This window comes from Ammospiza nelsoni, chromosome 1 (assembly GCF_027579445.1).
Source record: "Ammospiza nelsoni isolate bAmmNel1 chromosome 1, bAmmNel1.pri, whole genome shotgun sequence".
Lineage (NCBI taxonomy): Eukaryota > Metazoa > Chordata > Aves > Passeriformes > Passerellidae > Ammospiza > Ammospiza nelsoni.
The window spans coordinates 53,607,283-53,626,590 of NC_080633.1; the positions used below are offsets into that span (position 1 = coordinate 53,607,283).

The 19,308-nt window shown below is 41.0% G+C and overlaps 1 protein-coding gene across 1 annotated transcript in view; it reads left to right on the forward strand.

Moving 5' to 3' along the window:
- The window catches only part of GLI3 (GLI family zinc finger 3), a 191,226-nt gene that overhangs the window by 142,821 nt on the left and 29,097 nt on the right, over window positions 1-19,308 (forward strand). The window contains exons 7-9 of the mRNA XM_059484961.1: window positions 5,648-5,864; window positions 7,310-7,423; window positions 8,705-8,845. Coding sequence (XP_059340944.1) covers window positions 5,648-5,864; window positions 7,310-7,423; window positions 8,705-8,845 — 472 coding nt within the window. The remainder of the gene's footprint in view (window positions 1-5,647; window positions 5,865-7,309; window positions 7,424-8,704; window positions 8,846-19,308) is intronic.

Genomic DNA, 19,308 nt, shown 5'->3' on the forward strand with positions numbered 1-19,308 from the left:
CATAGTTCACGATGATCAACTTTATTGAACATGTAGGCAGTCTACCTACAAATTACTTAGCTCTTTCTTGAACTGGGGATTTGTATTATTTGGTCTTTTTAGTGTAGGTCCCTGATGGCAAGAATGAGTGATGGAGGCTGTAGGGGAAACAGGGAGTGCCAAGGCTTTTGCACAAGTCAGGAGGGGCCTGCATGTCCCCTTGCAGTGCTGGTTGCACCTTCCCTCATGAAGCAATGTTAGGATTGTGAATGCACCACCCAGACGTCAAAGACCCTTCAAAGGCCAAAAGGCCTGAAGCCCTCTCCTGCCCCTTGATCCAGGGGACACAGTGTGTCTCACTATGCTCCACATTCCTGTCCAGTGACCTATTCTGCATTGTTTTATTTCAAAAGCTGTTGGGCAGTTGGGGTATGACAAGGACAAGCAAAGAAAAATATCAGAGGCCTGAAAAATTATATGGATGAGTTGAAATAGAGTATATTTGTTTTTCCAGACTGGACAGGAAGAAGGCATAGAAATAATTTCAACTATTTAAAAAAGAAAAGAGAGGAAGGGGAAGGCAGATAATGAGTGCTGCATAGAATAACAACGTTTTGGATCTTCAGTTGACGCAGGAAATACTTAAGATAGAGGATGGGAAACAAACTTTTAATATGGTAAACATAATGTGATTCTATATGAAGAAATAAAGATACCCCAAAGAAACAAATTTATCTTTCTGAAGTTTAAAAATGAAGAAAAAAAATTTAAAAACATCAGAAATATCCCACTGGGTCAAACTAGAGGTGTTACTCTAGTTAGTGTGTCTGTATTGGTTCAAACAGGGGATTCTGTTTAAGAAGCACATGAACCTTCCTGCTTGTTCTCTTTTGTTGTCTTTGTGCTCTCCCAGCATCAATGTTCTTTAGGTTAGCAACCCCAAAGTATACACTCTTGCTTGTTCCCTTCAGTATTTCTTTATGGACCTGTTGTCTTTGGATTTGTCTAGTCACATATGAACCTGCTGGCTGTGTCTGCAGCTGTTCTAAAAGTCCACAAATGCTTTTTTTTTACTCTCTTTCAAGTTGTTCCCCTATGTCTTTCATTAAATGCTCCCTCATTAACATGCTTGGGAAGCTCTCATCCTAAAACCTTGCAAAAGGCAGAACCAGGTAGGGGAAAGCACTCAGATACTTGTGCGAGATTTCCATGCATCAGATCTTGCAGAACTTTGCATTTTATAATCCAAAGAGGGTGCCTTCAGAGTTTTTGGGAAGAAAATTACTGTGATACAGTGAGACAATCCTTATAGTATTCACAAAATTGGAATCTCCTCAGCATTTTTGCCTCCTTAGGCACACCTATGCAATGTATAGGAAAGAAGGATTTTTTTCTGACTTTAATTCACAGATGTTTTGTGGTAAATTCCACAGCTGTGACCAGAAACTGGACAACCTTGTTAGCAGGACAGCCACAAAGTAGCCACAAAGTTTGGTTTTGATTATAAGGTCTGTTTTTCTTCTTGAAGTCTGTTCTTTAAAATTTGATGTGCTCATGTAATTGCAATGTAGTCCAGTGCCCTGCATTACCTCCAGTGAAGGGGGTTTGAGACTTTGCAGATGAGGAGCAGAGAGGCAGACAGACAGACTGACAGAGAGACACAGAAGCCCATAGTATGATAAATGATATCACTGATGGACTTTTCTGTCAGTGTATATGAGTTATTGAATGCTTAAGCAGAAATATTACATGTTTCTTCTAACCCTTATTTCTCATAAAACTCATCAACTGAAAAGATAACTGGCATGTAATTTTTAGTGGCCATATCTGCTTTCATCTTCTTTTCTATTTTCTTTAAAAGTCTGTAAGAGAAATACAAATGAAATTCCCTCCAGTGGTGTAAATTTTCATATCTCAATAGGTAGATGGAAGGAAAAGATTCATAGTTCATTTACATTTCTGTGAATCCAAGATTTTTTGAAAGTGGCTGGTGTTTTGGAAAATATGAACAATTGGGGCAGGAGTCTCGTGTTCTTCTGGCATCTGGATTTTGGAAGTCTTGAGCTCTCCTTTTCTGAAATGCAGCCTCTTAAAACTGTCTTAAAATAAACATGACTCAAAATGAGGGCCCTGGAACTACTCATTGCTTTTGAAAAGCTGGTTGTTGGTTTTAGTAGTTCCAGAGTCTCAAAATTACTACTTTCAGGTCTTGTTTACTGCTTTTGGGCATGAATTTCAGGTGGTTCTTGAGTGACACTGCTGCACATTTACAAGCAGACATTGTTGGAATAACTGGACAAGGGCACCTTGCACCGCTGTCCGCTGTCCCTGCTGATGCTGGCTGCCTGGCTGGGAAGCAGTGTGAGCTTGGTAGGGCCAGGAAGAGGGCATAGAGGATCACATGGGGCTCTGCATTACAGAGATTCCCCATCTATCCTGTATTCAGGAGTTGCTGAAGAAAGTGCAGTGAGAAACTTTGGGAAGGAGGGCAGGAATCCAGGCCTTCCCTTCCCAGTAAGAGCACACCATGCCAGCAATGTTGAGGGCTTTGATTTATTTTTCTTCTTTTTGGCCCTCAGCATTAACTTTATTGTATGGTTTCTGAAAGGCAGAGAAAGACCTACCACCTTCTGTTCTCTTCAGAACCCTCTGATCTGTTCAAATCAGAAAAATCCTCCAGGCTGCCCAGTGACAACATCTTGCATGTGAGTGACATTAAACCCAGCCAGGTCAACTTGCCTTATGAGGAGCTCTCCAGAAACAGCTGGAGAGAATTGTTATTTGAAGGCAGATACCTGAGCTATTTAAGAAGTCACCCTGATGGCTGAACCATTGTCTCCATTTCTGAGTTACTCCCCTTGGCTGTGCTGGCTATTCCTCTGTTCCCTCACAATCAGCTTTTCATTTCATTCCGAGATGTTTGAAGTTTGGAGGTAGAGGGAATGAAGTGCAGGTTTTCAGGCTCCATAGGAAAATCCTAATACCTTAGACTCAACCATTGCTGATGAGCACAGGGTAAAAGAAAAATACTAAAGAAAAGAGGATTCCTCCCACCTAGCACATCTGTCCAAATGCGTGTTAATGCATCTGCTGCTGCTGTCACTGTTTTCCAGTAAGAACTTCTTGCTAAGATGATGTCTGTCTCCTCTGTTGTACTTCACAATTTTGTCAATGCCTGGCTTAGCATCGTCTTTCTGGATACTGCTTGTACAGTGTGAAGACAGATGTAGATAACAAGGAGATCTCTAGGAGGTGAAATCTCTCCTTTTGGTGGAGGCCATTTAAATTTATGTGGGGAGAGGAATAGCAATTGTACATACTTAATATTTAAGCACTGCCCTGCTTGATTCATACAATTGTCTTTTTACCATGTAGGCTCAGAAGGACATTACCAAAGTTTTGAACCTGGACTTGCAAAGATAGATGTTGTTGTGCATGGTCAAATGGAAAAAAAAGTCAAAAAACCCCCAAAATTCAACCTTTATTTCCAAAGGCTGCTGTGTGCTTGGAACTGCCAGTGAAATCAGTCCACTTATTTTTTTCTTTTAAACTGACTCATCTGAAGGGTGAGAGTGTCCTAGGATTTAACCACTCACAGAGAAATAAAACACCTCATCTAAACTGTTTGCACGTCGTGTTTGTTGATCTTGGTGAATTTGACAGCATCTTCAGGATGGTGCCGTCTAGTGTTTGAGTGTGTGAGGTGAACTCACAGGGTATGTGTGGAAGCAAAAAACACCAGGGTGTAGTAAAGAGGCTTTGTTTTCCACCTCATCTGTGGCAGTGTAATTGTGTGGTTTTTAATGAACAGACCAGAGTAGTTACACTTAGCTATGTTTGTTCACTAAAAAGGAAAAGGGGTGTTAAATCATTATGTTCTTTGATGAATGGCTTGTACACTGAAGAATAAATTGAACAAACTGGCATAGAGCTCAGTGAACATGAAATCAGCTATTAGAAGAAAGCTTGTGAACAAATTCTAAGCCTGATATGCATCTTTTGATTAATGTCCTATTAATCATCCATAGTGGCTACCTTAGCTAAGTCGTGCTGTAATCATTCATGGTTGCTTACAGGAACACTAGCAGGGACTATAGAGCTTCAATAACTGAATATTATTACTGATTTCTCCCTAACTCTTGCTGTGAACAATTACTGTTTTCACTACATTTCTGCCTCCCTTTATTAGAAAGAATACAATGCAGAATGAAAAGAGAGTTCCTCAAAGACCAGTAAAATTCTCCCAGGGTATTCTTAATGATATTCCATCCTAAATGGGCAAACTGTTGTAATGCAGAGTTCTCACCAGGAATAATAGTAATGTAATCACATTGAAGCTGTCTTTTTATGGATTATAGTCAAACAGACAAAATGTATAGTCATATTAATGAACACAGAATTTCTGAAGAATTATTACTTAAAATGGTTGAAATTATTTTGGCTTTTTGTATCACAGTATTTTCAGTTAATGCACTTAACAGCAACAGCAATTAAGACTCCAGACTGTTAATTTGGACAAATTTGACATTGGAAAAAGCCTTGATTCTTGGAAGATATAATGTCCACACCCCTCTCTTCTGAGACAAAATGTTTTATATTCCTGTGGCTTTTTTGAACTTGAACTCTGGTAGTTCAGTGTATTTTTTTTTAAATAATGAATATTCTTTTTCTTTTTTCTTTTTTTCCTTTATGATTGGAAGCTATTGGCAAATATTTTCAGGAGGATCTCTTACTCCTGTGTGTGAAGATTTAGTTCCACACCATTTATTTCTCAAGTGTGACACAAAGAATGCTTTTGCACTAGCCACAAAATAGGTCCTTAGATGGCAGTGTAATTTCCCCCTAAGTCACTGTGGTCTGGGAAATACGGTGAAGTAATGAAGTGATGACAGGTATTAACATACATAATGGGCTTTAATAGACATTTAATGTTGTTTAACTGGAAGAAGGAGAAGTGCTTTCCCATTGGAATATTTCTACATTGGAAGTCATTGATCACCGATTTCAGAGGGGAAAGGTTAATCCATCAGTTTCTGTAACCAAACGGCGCTGATGGAAATTCTTTAGGTGACATTCTGGATGAACTGAGCTTTCCATCTTTGCAAACAAATGAGTGATATGACAAGCATGGTGTTCAGAACACATTTAACCAATTGATTTTCTCTCCTCGTGTAATAAGATCTAGAGACATATGAAAAAGCGTAGCATGAGCCAAGATTAAAGGAACTGCTTCATACACACGAACATAGGGGAACTGCATTATCAATAAAAGTACTATAAAGCATGTAGGCACCCATTCTTTTTCTTTATATAAAGTTTGTTATTGCAATAAATAGCTGTTATTGAACTACCTGCCTTTTATTTCAGTTTTTCTGAATTTTATTTTGGTCCGCTTTCTGTGGTTTCCTGGTAGAGGTTATGAAAAAATGTTATGTTTTGTTATGGTACCATTTTTGTACTCACTAGTAAATCCAGGGCAACTCTGGATTTAAAATCAGGATTTATCATCCTTTGGGGCATGAAGAAGGATATGAGGGGGAGGGGGAAATCTGGCTTCCAGTAGTTTAAAGGTATCAAATATATTTTAAGGTTTTAATCTGTAAAGTTCCTTACCGTAATGATCCTCATCTTTTTCCTCCCTCTTCCCTCCTTTTTCTCCCAAATTCAGCCCTGCTCTGAGTTTCACATACCCTCCTACACCAGTATCCCTCCAGCAAATGCATCAGCAAATTATAAGTCGTCAGCAAACCCTAGGTTCAGCCTTTGGACACAGCCCTCCACTCATCCATCCTGCTCCAACTTTTCCTACCCAGAGACCTATCCCTGGCATCCCCAGTGTCCTGAACCCTGTCCAGGTCAGCTCTGGACCTTCTGAGTCCACACAGGTGAGAGACAACAAATGAAACCTTTGTTTCCCATTAATTTAAAAATTAAATAAATGGCATTGTCTTGATGGCAATTAATCACCACTGTCACTGAGACCCTTTGATAACAGCTTTCTTGTAGCTCCAGTGTTTGCAGTCACTTTATTATGAATCACAGGAGTGCAGTTGGTGCAGTTTCTGATTGGTAGTGTGCTTTTTAGTCCTCATAAATATTCCAGTCTAGTGCAGCAGCTTCTCGTTCCATACTGCCTCTCCTTGATCTTATACAGGAAGCTAGTAGAGGTGGGGAGTAAGAAAAGGGGCAAAACACATCAAAACAGCAATGTCTTAAAGGTTAGCAGCTTCACCTTCAAATCAGGCTGACTCTAGGATATACAGGGTCATATTCTGCCCTCCTTGTACAGCTGTGAGTAACCTGAAGCAAGTAATTCTATGAGCAAGAAAGTAACTCAAAGACAGAGAAGAGGATTGAAGTTTTTTTTCTCTGATTTGTGCCAAATTGGACTTACTGAGTTTGAATTAATCATTTCAGTAAGGTGTATTATCAAAGCTGGGGATGAGCAGCAGTGAATCAGGCCCCTAATGTGGAGTTTATCACGGTTTGTGATTTGCCTGTTATTAACTAGTGCTGTTTGTTTCTGGATGACCTGGGATAGGTTATTTATCAGTCTGGAAGCTGTTTATCTCCTGGCTAGCTTTTACAAATATAGAGGAAGAACATACTGCTGTAGAAAACATATTGATTTTTTTGTGGGGTCCCTGCAAGTTCAGATATCTCTAAAAGATCTCTGGATTCCTACAAGATCCATTTGCAGGTGTAGATAATGGTGTTCAGTCGAGCAGAACAAGAGAAAAACAAGATTCTGGCCCGTTTATGTCAACTATTTTGCTATTAACTTGTGAGAATCCAGGACTTCATCTAGGATTTTTTGGCTGAGTCTCATGCTAGTATTCAGTTCTTCTTCCTATCCACCTATTATAATGGGAAACATAGTGAAGAAGCTGAGATCTTGTGTGACGATATTAAATGCAAAACCTTTCTTTCAAGTGTGAAGAAATAAATGTTTCTCTTGTGTTTCTTGGAGCATGCAGGGATTTTCCTTTTCAAAATTGCCTTTCCAAATTCGTCATTATGTGGAAAATCACCTACCTCTCACTGCTCTGACAAAACTAGCACTGGTTTGTAGCAAGGAATTGCATCAAATGCTCCCCTTCCCACTCCCTCCCTGCTCTGCTACCAGGATAAGCAATGCAGCTCTTCCATGAGTTAATGCCATGTAACTGAAGAACAATGTTATTGCATATCCAATATAATTAACAGTGCAGCTTCTCCATACAAAGTTGCTGAGCAGATGCTACGTTATTTTTGTTTGGAGCCACATATTTATCACAGTCTAATTTTGTCTTCTTCTGGGGGAAAAAAAATCCCCCCCTGTCTGCAGCAGAACAAACCCACAAGTGAATCTGCAGTGAGCAGCACAGGAGACCCCATGCACAACAAGCGCTCCAAGATAAAGCCTGACGAGGACCTCCCCAGCCCAGGAGCAGGAAGCATGCAGGTATGGCAGCCAGATTCCAGGCATGAGCCTTCCCTCTTGTTGCTGGAGTGAGAATGCACCTTTCCTGTGGCACACAGGTTTTCAGGCTCCCTGAAAACACACTTTGTGTGCTGCACACACGGGCTGCCTTGGCTCGCAGTAGCTGGGGTTCAATGGGAGCAGCTCCTGGGGTGCAGGGTCGGTGGCAGGAGGAGAGCAGAGAGGAAGGAGAAGATGGAGAGGCACCTCTGAGCAGTCAGAGGATGCTCAACGCTCTGTTTGCCCTGGAAAAGTGAACAAGAGACATTCAGGTCTTTATTAAGGACATGTTTTCTGTTCAGCAAAAATACTTAAGGCCACCTTGACTTTTCCTGGGTCTTAGTGCTGTTCTACACTGAGGCCCCTGTGTCAGGCTCCAGTCTCGTTTGCAGTACTTTCTATACCAGTTAATGCCTCTGGTTTTAGTAGAGTGACTCTTGATTTACAGTGACTCAGGGGAGATGAGAATCAGAGCCTCAGTCTTGTGAGTGAATCCATGAAAACAAAGCAGAGGTCTGCCTAAATCCTTCAGCAGGTTTGAAATGGAAAAATAGCAGGAGTGCATAATCTGAACCAAATGCTTACGCTAACATCTGACTCTAACCCTCAGCAAATAACAAGCTGGCAAGAATGAGGCACCCTGATTAACTGGAGGTGGGAAATCTAACCCCAAAATTAGATACTTTTGCCCCTTGCTCACCCCTTTATGCACATGTTAAGGGCAAGAACAGACTAACAGGTAACTCAGAAATCACCAGTCTGCTGTTGAAAAGGTTTTCGCATGCAAACCTGTTACTGTTCTAACAATGGAAACACACTGGATTACTGGTGATCCAGTTTCTGTCCAACCCTAGTGCTAAAATCAAATTCCAATTAATTCAACTATATTGAATAGTGCCTTTCACATTAGTGGTGCCACTGAGTCATGAAAGCCAGGTGCACAAATAACAGGCTGCTTAAATAAAACCAGGCCATTATGATTTATTTTTAATTGAAATGTAAAGGGTACAAAGAATTTATTTAACATGTATAGTTTGCAAATGGCTTCTGGCTTATCAGGCCTGTTTTGGGCTTCTGTATTTTGTAGAATGGAGTAGCATAGTGGAATGAGAGTAAAATAATCCTCCCTCCCCTGCCTCCTCCACACACACACACACACCCCCATCATCTTTCTTTTAATGCTGAAGTAATTCCCTTTTCTTCCTCCTCAATTTCAGAATTTCCTCTCTCTTCTTCTCACCCCTGTTTTTTTCCTCTCTCCAGGAACAGCCAGAAGGAATGACCTTGGTAAAAGAGGAAGGGGACAAAGATGAAAGCAAACAGGAGCCTGAAGTGGTCTATGAGACAAACTGCCACTGGGAAGGCTGTTCCCGGGAGTTTGACACGCAGGAACAGCTAGTGCATGTAAGTTAATGGTATTCAGGAACTGGGTTTTAAACCTACCTGACCTTTTTCATGGGGGTCAGCTTCTCTGACCCTATGCTGAGTCAAGTTTCTTAGCTAACAGAGCTGCAAACTGGAGAGGGGTTTATGAGTTTCTGAGAATAAAGAAAACTCGAAGCCACAGTGCTTGACCTGTTCAGTCAGCTAAAGCTTAGTGTAAAATTCAATAAAGTCTTCCACAGAGATTGTAATGGCTCTGATCCTGTAAGCCAGCAAACGCTATTTTGAGTTAGAGACTTTGATAGTTATTGAGTAATAGTAAGCTGGACATGAATGATTATTAACCTTTAGCCAGGTTTGATTTTTTTCTCCCCACAGGGGCTGTAACAGTAGAAATGGGTGAGGGGAATTTTTTCCCTTCCCTGAGAGAGGTTTTGCTATCAATTTACTGTTGTGTGTAAACCGAAAGGGATTATTTGGCTAAATACGTGAGGACTGAATTACTTCAGTCATTTTAGCAAAAGCAAACTGTGGAATCTTTTCTGTACTACACCAAATATAAATTCTATCTCCTTTGTTTTTTATTCCTCTCTGCCACCTCTCCCAAGTAAACAATTTGTACTGTTTGGTAGTATTGTAAGATAGAAAGTGAGCAATCAAAATTCAGACGACAACCTGACAAGTACAATCCCTTGCAGTTCTAACCTCCTTAACTAGCAGCACCTCTCCTGTTTACTGCCATCATAGAACATATTGAATACTCTGAAAAAAAAATTGAATTCCTAGTACAGAATAGAGAGGAACATTCTCAGCAAATGAGCAGTGTGACAGAATTGTATTCAATTTAGAAAACTGTTTAATACTTTACTGGAGATCATGCAAAATCTATTAGAGAATTTGGCTAGTACTTCTGAAATAACTAGTTGAAATATCCACTTTTTCACCCAAAATAAATAAAAACAAACCCACCGTATATTTCCAAGCACTATGCCAAATGGTAAGCTTATCCTGCAAAGCTGACTTTAGTAAAGCAATGTCAGCTTTCACTTTCTGTACTGTGAGAACCTCTTGGTGTTGCCGTTACTCATCAAGATGTATTTTCAGGTTCTTGTCATTATTAAGTAGTAGCAGCAGCAGTAACAACAATAATGATAAATGAAAGACTATCAACAACTAAAATAATATGAAAAATGTGACTTTTTTCCAAGAATTCTTTGAGTCATTTTGCACATATAATGCTCTAGCATTTGAATTGGCCAAATGTGAGGAGAAACTGTTTTGGTGTCACAGTACCTTTTGGGGAAGAAATGCCATACAAATGGCTTCTGCAGGTGGTTTGACACATTTAAATTAAAAGATCAAATGCTGGTCTTTGAATTGAATCTGTGCAAACAGACCAAATGACATCATATGGGGCTCTGCATAGGCACAGTGTTTATATCTGCTAGCAGTTGTAAGGCTGAAGCTTTATGAAACCTGGGAAGCCTTTCAGTATTCAGAAATTATCCCAGTGATGATGATAAATAATACATACAGAAATATATGAAATAAAAGAGAAATCCAGAATAAGGATACACTTGGCAATAAAAAAAGAAAAGGATTTTTGATGTTCCAGATGTAAAATTTAATGGAAGTCCACTGAGCATGTTAGCCAACAGCTTGTGTTTTGTATTTTAAAGTGAATTAAATTGACAGGGTGGTAGTTTAGTTCTTCTGGGGTGTAATTTTAAAGTAAATTTGTTGGTTTTGGTGGGATTTTTATAGCAAATCTGCCTGCATTGTAATGGTCAACAGAAAGACTGAAAAAAGTATATTTCTTATGCTTCTGACAAATGGCAACGTCTGAAACAAATTTCTCTAGACATAGAAAAGGAATATAAAAAAGTTTTTCTATGACATGGAACTCTTTTTGGCAGGGCTCAGGATTCAGGTGTGTTATGATGGTGTTTAGATTACAAGGTGCAGGACTTGACTCTATACCCTGAAGACAATAAATTCATCATGGCAGCCATCACATTTAAGTAGCACAAATCATGCTGTAGGAGTCAGCGGGATTCAGTGATGGGGCCACGGTTTGTGATTTCCTTTGCTGCTCTGGCAGAGCCCCGCTGGGGGGACTTGAGCAAGTTATTTCTGCCCAGAATTGCAAAGGGCTTTAGACATCTCACTCTGTTTGAAAGCCTGGCCACTCACCCCAGTCTGCCTTTTGCACATTTTGTCTGCCCTTGATTGCCACAGCCCTCTGATGTACATCTGCAGCAGCTAGGGATGTGAAGTCTGGTCTCAGCAGGGCTTCACGGAAGGGCAGTCCTGGTTTTGCCTAGGTGTGTCACTCTGGCAGAAAGTGTTCTGTTCCTGAGCATTAGGTCCTTGAAAATCTGAGTTGAAAAAGGGGTGTGGCTCATGGATGCCTCCTATCCAAATACTGTAGGTAAATCCAAGTAGATGTAAATTGCTGTAGCTGCGTTTAAATCAGTGTCAGCACACTTCTGAGTTCTGTGTGTGTGCCATGAGCCAGGCACAGGCACCGGCACGGTGTGTGTCTCAGGGCCCATGCACACACTTGGCTCCACAGCCCTGACACTCTGGTAGCACCTGGTGGTCTCACCAAGCCAGAAGCCTCTCAATGTCAGGCACTGCTCAAGCTTGGCAGGAGAAGTGCCCTTGACAAGGCCTGAGATCTTTCACCCTGTGGCTCTGGGGCCACATCCATCAGGCTGTTTGTGCTGTCACAGGCTACCTGATCTGGCAGCAGAGTTCTGCCACCATGCCTCTCCTGGCTGCACGTGCTGCTGCTCTCCTGGTGATCCCCAGCCCACTGGCAGGCTCAGCAGGGCCTGAGCTGCTCCAGCTGAGCTTGACAGGCTTGAAGGTTTGGAAGTAAGATGCTGGACAGGTAGATAACCATCTGGGTTTGTTGATTCTGCTGTGAGGTAGTAATCACCAAGGCAGGGGCAACTGGCATAGATAAAGGTAATAAAGGCTTAAATTGCCCTAGCAAGACTCATCCAGATAACATCTGCCATCTTTCTGTATAGTTGTAACCATGCATAATAGCAAGAGATCAGACCCAGGATGTCCAATGGCACAGGACAGTGTTATCCAAGCCTTGCTTCCCAATGCACTGAAATTTTGGAGGAACTGTGGTGTTAAGGGAAGAGATGCTGCACACAGTTCATGGTATAGATGGCATTACTCCCACTATGTATAGGATGTATACACAAGCACATATGCATTTGTTTTGAAAAAGGTAAATAAGAGTTTGTGTATATTCTGGTCTTTCTGTCGTATGTGGATAGCTTTGTTATTTCTTGGGGAACTTTGAGACATAATTTACTTTGCAATCAACTCTGGTTGAATCAGCATTACAAAGTGATCTGTGACTTAGCATGTATGAAATGGTAAAGGCAAACAAAATCTGTGTCTAAATAAGTGGTATAGCTTTAGAGCAGAAGCTGCAATGTTGTGCAATTTCAGTAGTCAGCATTTGATATAATTTTCTGCATTTATGTAGCAAAGTCCTGCAGTTATTAGTGTAAAATGTAGGTGCCACTGAAAGTGTTCTTCAGTCCCAATGTTTTCTGACCGAATTTATAAACAGAACCTGAGCTGCTATGAATAAATAACTGAAAAGCTCATACCTAAAAGAATCGTTATTGACCCACCCCGAAGGGTCTGACAGTGACATTTTGGCACAGGTGCTCTTATTTTCAAGTGATATGAGCCACTTAGAATTCAGCATGCTTAAATTTTCATGATGCATGCACCAAAAGGCAAGGTGTTAAACCATCAGACGCTCTGCCTTATTTATAACACCTATCCATGCTTTCTCCCCCCCCTCCTTCTCTTACAGTTAATAGAAAGATTCATGATTCTTCATGGTTGTCTATCTAGCGTCTGACAGTACCGACTGCACTGCTAAAGCAAGTCACTATCTATAATTGATATCCTTCTATGGAATAGGGTACCGGCTGCAATTGAAGGGTTTTGCTGAAAGCTTTTAAATCCTGACAAGTTGTGCCCTTGTTCTGGTTGTTGCTGAGCTGCACTGCTGAGATCCCAGGGTTATTTGAAGTTGATGCAAAGGGGCGCGTGTGTTGCACATTAGCAAGGCACAAAGTTGGCGAGCCACGTTGGAGCTGCCACTGCATTCTCCCGCCAGGTAGTCTTATTTACAGTGCACTGCTCTCCTGGAAAGGCTGCTTACATTGATGTTTGAAATGTCTATTAGAGGTTCCTTTCTATCCCTTTTTGATTTTCCGCAAAAAATTAAAAGAACGATCTTATTTATTTTAAAGCCTCAGTTTGCTGCTGGGGTCTTTATCATTCAGCTGTTTAATTAATTTCTCTGCCCAGCGAGATATTATAATTGGGCTTAGCTGAGCTCAAGTTTGTTTTAAATATGTGAGCGCCTAGAAGCTAATAAGATATTGTATATATTTATAAATCTACTTTTTGTTGCAGTTTGTCCCTTTTTTTCCCCCAGAAATCAGTTAAGAATAAAATATTGCAAAAGGGTTAGATGCTAAAGATAAAAGTTTACTTAAGAAAATTATCCTTCAAGGAAATGACTGAATTTATTGTTAAATATTAATACAATAGCAATCAGAAAAACGCAGTGCTGCCTATTTCTCATCCCCCTTGCTGCGTAGCCTTGATGATAATTATTTTTTTATTCAAAAACATGCTTGAAGAACTGTAGAGCTATTTTTTTGTTAGTGTTTTCTCCTGAATTTTACAGCAATAAAATTCTTTCATTGTTGCTACGTTTGATTAGATGAGATCAAAAAGCCCTAAACTATCAGCAGTGGCTTATATTCAGGATTCCATTTGCTGAGGTCTTCCTGCCTGTTTGCAAAGCCTAGTTGACTGGAGCACTCCCCTGGCAATCCCCTGGGATTGTACTTCTCCACATGGTTCCCTTATTGCATCAGAGGGCAGCTTCTTGTGTTTTTCAGCTACCCCACATGTTCCCAAGGCATCACAGTGCACTGAGGTGTGCAAAAAGAGCCATTACATGCAATTCTGAGACTGAAGTTTCTTAATGTTCTTGCTCTCTGTTCCTACAGAAAACAGTGGGCTCAACCCTAACCAACAGAATTTGGCCAGCAATCCGTGGCAATCTACACAAACCCAAACTGTGCCCACATCCAATCTCTGCTTAGGTTTTACAGCATCTGTGAGGTGCCTTAATCAATCCTGTGCACCTCAAAACACTTAAGAACATCAGGAGGTAGGGAACACACCACTCTGAAGGACTAGCCCCCTTCACAGTGGGTGATTTTGGATGTCCAGAAATAAGGACTCTCAAAGTCAATAGATTTGAAAGTCACATTTTCTCTGTTGCTGTGCTGCCTTTGGCCTGTGGCTTCTTCCTCAGCTTCTCTCCTGTAGAAGAGGTGTAGGTAAAGACTGGAGAGAGCTTCACCATTCTTCTCTAAACAAAGATCCAGCTGCAATAGGAGGGTAAACCAGATTAAAGCAGTTTCCCTGAGTATCAGCTACAGTGCACCAGACCTATAAGTGACCCTGAGAGTTGCACATTGCCTGCCATTGAAGGGGGAGAAACTTCCCTGTAAGCGAAGAACCCCAAAGCTGCCAAAGCCAAGCAGGTGTTGGATGCAGCTGTCTGAGTAGGCATCTGCACCTAAAGGGAGGCAATTGCACACATCTGGCCCAACAAACAGATTATCCTTCATGAATTAGTGGTCTCTTTTCTCTGGGTCCTGGCTTGCAAACTGGTTGTGGGGCAGGTGAAGTCCCAGCTTTGTGAAGCAAGTCCCTTACAATCCCAAATGGGTGTAATTACACATCCCAGTTTGCATACTTCTCAAAATACATTCAGGGATTTACGTAATATTTAATTCTTCTTTGCAGAGGCAATTTTTTGGTGCTTTTTCATTGCAGTTTTGTTTGGCTCTAGCACAGTAACACAGAGAAGCCTCAGCCCATTCACAGGCTCATTGTGCGTGGCAGTGACAGCTACTGCCCTGACAGGTTCAGGAATGTTTCCTTTAAATTGAAAAGAGTAAAGACTAGATAAGAACATGAAATCCATTATAGTAATCATTTTTTCCTGACAAAAGGAGAATGTTTTACGTACAACAGCAAAGGGAGTTCTGTTGGTGGTTTTATTCTATTTCATCTTGTTTTATTTTTTACTCACTGGGGTCTGGACCCTAACTCATACTTGGAGAAGGAGTGCTGTGGACAAAAGAAATCCGCTCTTCAAGTGAGGCAAGCCCAAAGCTTGAGCTGAAAGTTGGAACAGCTTGAAGAAGGCAGGGAGTTATTTCAGTGGCAAGCAAGTGCCATAGGAAGGCTTTTTTCAGTTTGTCCACCCCCTAAATATATTTGATCTTTGTAGCTGTGAGGGTACAAAGGAATAGAAGAAGAGATTATAGCGAATAATCATAAGAGACATCTGTACAGAAGTTTTTAGATTTTGAAATCTCTTCCTCATTACCTGTTTAAAGGCTGATTTCTAATTAGGACACCACCTTACTGTGTTGGATTATAAGCTGCTGAGCCCATTCTTTTGAACTGTGCCAGAATTGTTGAATTGTTTATAGGCCAGCAATTTATTAGATGGCATAGCAAAGCTGGTAAGCAGCTCTGTGCCTTTGAGAGCATGTTCATTCTCTCTTGGTTTCTGTCTGGGTATCTAACACAGTCTTGTTTAAATTAAGCAAGTCTTTAACTCCCCATCAGAGGTGTGCATGTAAGTGCAGTTGGGTTTTAAGGTTAAGTAACCATAGACAGACCTCACTGCTGTTCTGGAGCCTCAGTAGCCCCCAGGCTCTGGCACGGCCCCTGCTTGTGCTTCTCAGCACATCCTTGTTCTGCGTCAGTCACCACCCTGCCCTTTGCCTCCCAGCAGTGTTAAAAGTCATCCGTGCTGCCTTGTGAAGAGATCTTACTCACTGTGGGCTTGACCCAAAGGCCAGCTGTGCTTTGGCTCAGGTCCTCTTAAGCACTCCACTACACAAGTGCATCAGCAGTCTCCCTGCCTGGAGTCTGGCTTTTGATGAATCACAGAGAAGAAGGGGAAAAAATAACATGGGGATTTCTTTTTTGATAGAGAAAGGTTTACAACAAAATAAATCCACCCTAATCTGTGAAGTATTAAGAGGGGATTTAGAGAGAGAAATGTAATCATTTTTTAATTTTAATTCCTCTGTAATTAGCATTTCTTTCACAGCATTAAGAAAACTTGTTGTTAGTCTGCTGCTGGTATGGCTTTATGAGTTGCCAAAGTCATTGTCTTTGAATTGGTATCCCTGAAAGAGGTTGCTAAACTATGATATGTCCTTTAAATAACACTTCTTTTTCCCTGTTGTAGGTAGGGACAAACAGTGCTCCCCCTGTGCCCTGGGGAGTTACTTTACCCACTCTACCCATAGTAAGTGGGCACTTGGAAAGGGCTGTGCAGGGCTTGACTTTGGTCCATGCTTTTAATCACACAGCATTACTTAGGTGTTTTGTGGATATACATACTTCCTTGAAGTGTTTGCCTGAGAGCTCAGCTGGTGAGCACTTCCGAGTTACTGATATTTTACGGGTGACTTCCACTTTTGGGGAGAAATGTAGGATAAGAAGCTGCCAGCCAAGTCCCAGGGGAGCCCATACTAACTGAGTGACAAACTCATAGGCAAGAGTAAAGCAGCAAACTGAATTGACTCTTCACCTCCTGACTCTTGTTGGCATATCATGGAGAAGAGAGAAAAGGAAAGTCCCTCCCTGCCTTAATTTTGCTGCCACAGAGCTGCAGGGAGGGCTGGGCTTACATAGACTTCAGGTACCTTTTAGTCCTGACAAAACAGCCAGGACAAACAGATTCACCTGGACAGAGCTGTTCTTTCTATTCAGCTTTTTCATGCCTTGCTTCTGTTAAGTGATTTGATGCTACATAGCCTGTGTTACCAGGATGAACCAGTGGGAGATCTACCTTGATGTGCTTGGTGTTTCATGTCTCTGCACTGCTTTTCTCACCCATATTCTACCAAAAAATCTACCTATAGTAAACCAATCCTGGGAAGAACAGAAATCTGTGGGTGCTGGCTCATCTGCAGGTGGAAGTGCTTTTTCTGAGACACAAGTGGCAGATCAGCATGTACAAAAGGAGGCAAAGACGGGCAACTGAAACACAGACATGAATGAAGTTTCTGCATTTGGTTTTGAAAGGGCTGGGCTGTATGGATTCATTTTTGCAGTCTCTATTGTTTGTGTAACCTCTTAATAGAAAGAAAAAGAAAAATGAAAAGCAGATGAGCCTTTTATCGTGGTAAAACAAATCCAGTGTTATCCTGTGCTTAAACTTTAGTGTAACCATGACTTTTCTTCAAGATGTTGAGTACCTAATCTGTAAAATGAATGGGTGGTGGTTTTGTCAGGAGTGGGTCCTCTGGTGGCTTGCACTGTAGGTATGAGGTCTGCATATCCCATTCTTATGTGTATCACAGGGCTGAGATGCTGCAGTTCTCTGTGAGATAAAGTAGTCAAGCTGAAAATGAAACAAAGCTCCAACTGTATCCCTCCTTGTGTTTAGCAGAGATAAACTACAGTGGAGTCTCAGTGCTGCTCCGTTTGGCTTCTGGCAGCAGCTTTAATTGGTAAAATGCAGATTTTTTTTTTTGATCAAGAGAGGATTATTCTTGTTATCAGTCTGGAGCATCTTATTTCAAGATGAAAAGGCTTCGCTGAATTACAGATGCCAACATTTTTACAAAGCACTTTGGCGATTGACATCTCAAAGAGAAAGTATGATTTATTAGCCTATAATGGCTAACACTCAGCACTGGGCTAGGTCCCACTGATTTGTGAAATTGCTTAATATGAATTGCCTTTTTGTGCAATTCAAGCCCCAGGTTTTTCAAATAAACTTAGAATATAAAGTGTATGAAACATTGCATACCTGAAAAGGGAGAAGGGTAATGGGACTGTGTAGGTAAAAAGAAAAGAAAAGCAAAAGGTGGAGAGGGATAGAGAGAGAGAGAGAAAGAGAAAAAGAGAAAGGAAAGAGACAGAAAAAAAAAAGAAAGACCTACTTCTAAATCCATCTTGGTGGTGCTTTTTTACAGTAGTTTGGTTGAAATGTTGGCAGGGTAAAGATTAATAACAAGCCTTGTCGCTATCAGTACTTGCTTGTCGATTCTCTGTAACAGGGCTGTCTGTTCAGCATGGAAATTATTGATTAAATAAAAATTGCTATTAGATTGTGATGTGATCCATAATCACAAACAATGGTGGACATTCTTCTTTCAGATCCAAAGCCATGCATCAAGTTTTTCCTTGCAGCAATTTATATTGTGCTGACACTCGCACCCATTAGGCTTTTATCCTCTCCTACATGTGCCAGGAAAGCACGAAAAGAAAGAACAGCAGCAGCACAGCGCTGGGTAGGCACTCACTAAATTTTCAGGGAGAAGCACAGTACAGATAAGTCTGTCCTTTGCTTCTGGTTAGCACCTTACCTCAGAAGTGATTCCTGCCAGATAAGGGCAACACACCTTGTATGCATCCAGGGAGGTTCAGTATGGTTTGTGGGAGGGAACTGTAGTGGTGTATTATTTTAGGATTCTGTAGCATGAAGGACAAGTCTCTTTCCCATAATTATTTAGCTCTGATGCTTCCTAATTTGAGGAATTCAGGATTGGAACAGATTACTTAAAACTGCATTACTTTAGGCTGAGTTAATTAAAAAGATAATATCTCACTCTTCACAGCACATGTGAGCATGGTACCAACTTTCTCCTGTGAAAGCCTTTGTCTAAAACTAAAGGAAACTTAGTGAAATTTTTTTTTGAGAGTTTAGCTATTTATAGGAGCTTCTGCCCCTTTGTTTCTGTATACCTTAAACAATATATGTATGTCAGAACTGATCAAGCCCACCTGGTATGGCTGTTAGGCAGAAGCATTCCTTTTCATTGTACACTGTTTCGCCAGTTACCAGCCCAGGCAGGATTGCCACAAGAGTTCTGTACCTCTGTACAGGAGCTGAGAGTAGAGAATCTTAATACACTGTGGATATGTTGTGATTTTGTACTTGTTGTTCTTTTGGTGTAAGTTTTCTTAAAGTGAAGTGAAGGCCGTATCCTTTAAACCATTATCAGTGCTAATTATCGAACAATATATTGCACAATTCCTCTCTCTCACTACCATTGGGGTAGTATTTACATTTCTTTATTGTGCCTGAATTTTGTGTAATACTGCCTCAGATAACCAAGAGAACCCTGCCCGCAGTATTTGACCATTTACCATATTATGGCTTTAACACTCAGCTTTAAAGAGTGTTTAACAGTGAGCTTAGCTTACTCCATTATGCAGGGCAAGTACAATATTTTCAGGCTTGGCCACTGTCATTTAAATCAAGAGACCACTTCATTTTGCAGAGTCAGAGCATGTGCCTTGCACGCCTCCCTCCCGTGCCTTGCAGCCACTCTCTCTGCATGGATCAGAGCCAAGGGATTACCAGCCAGGAAATT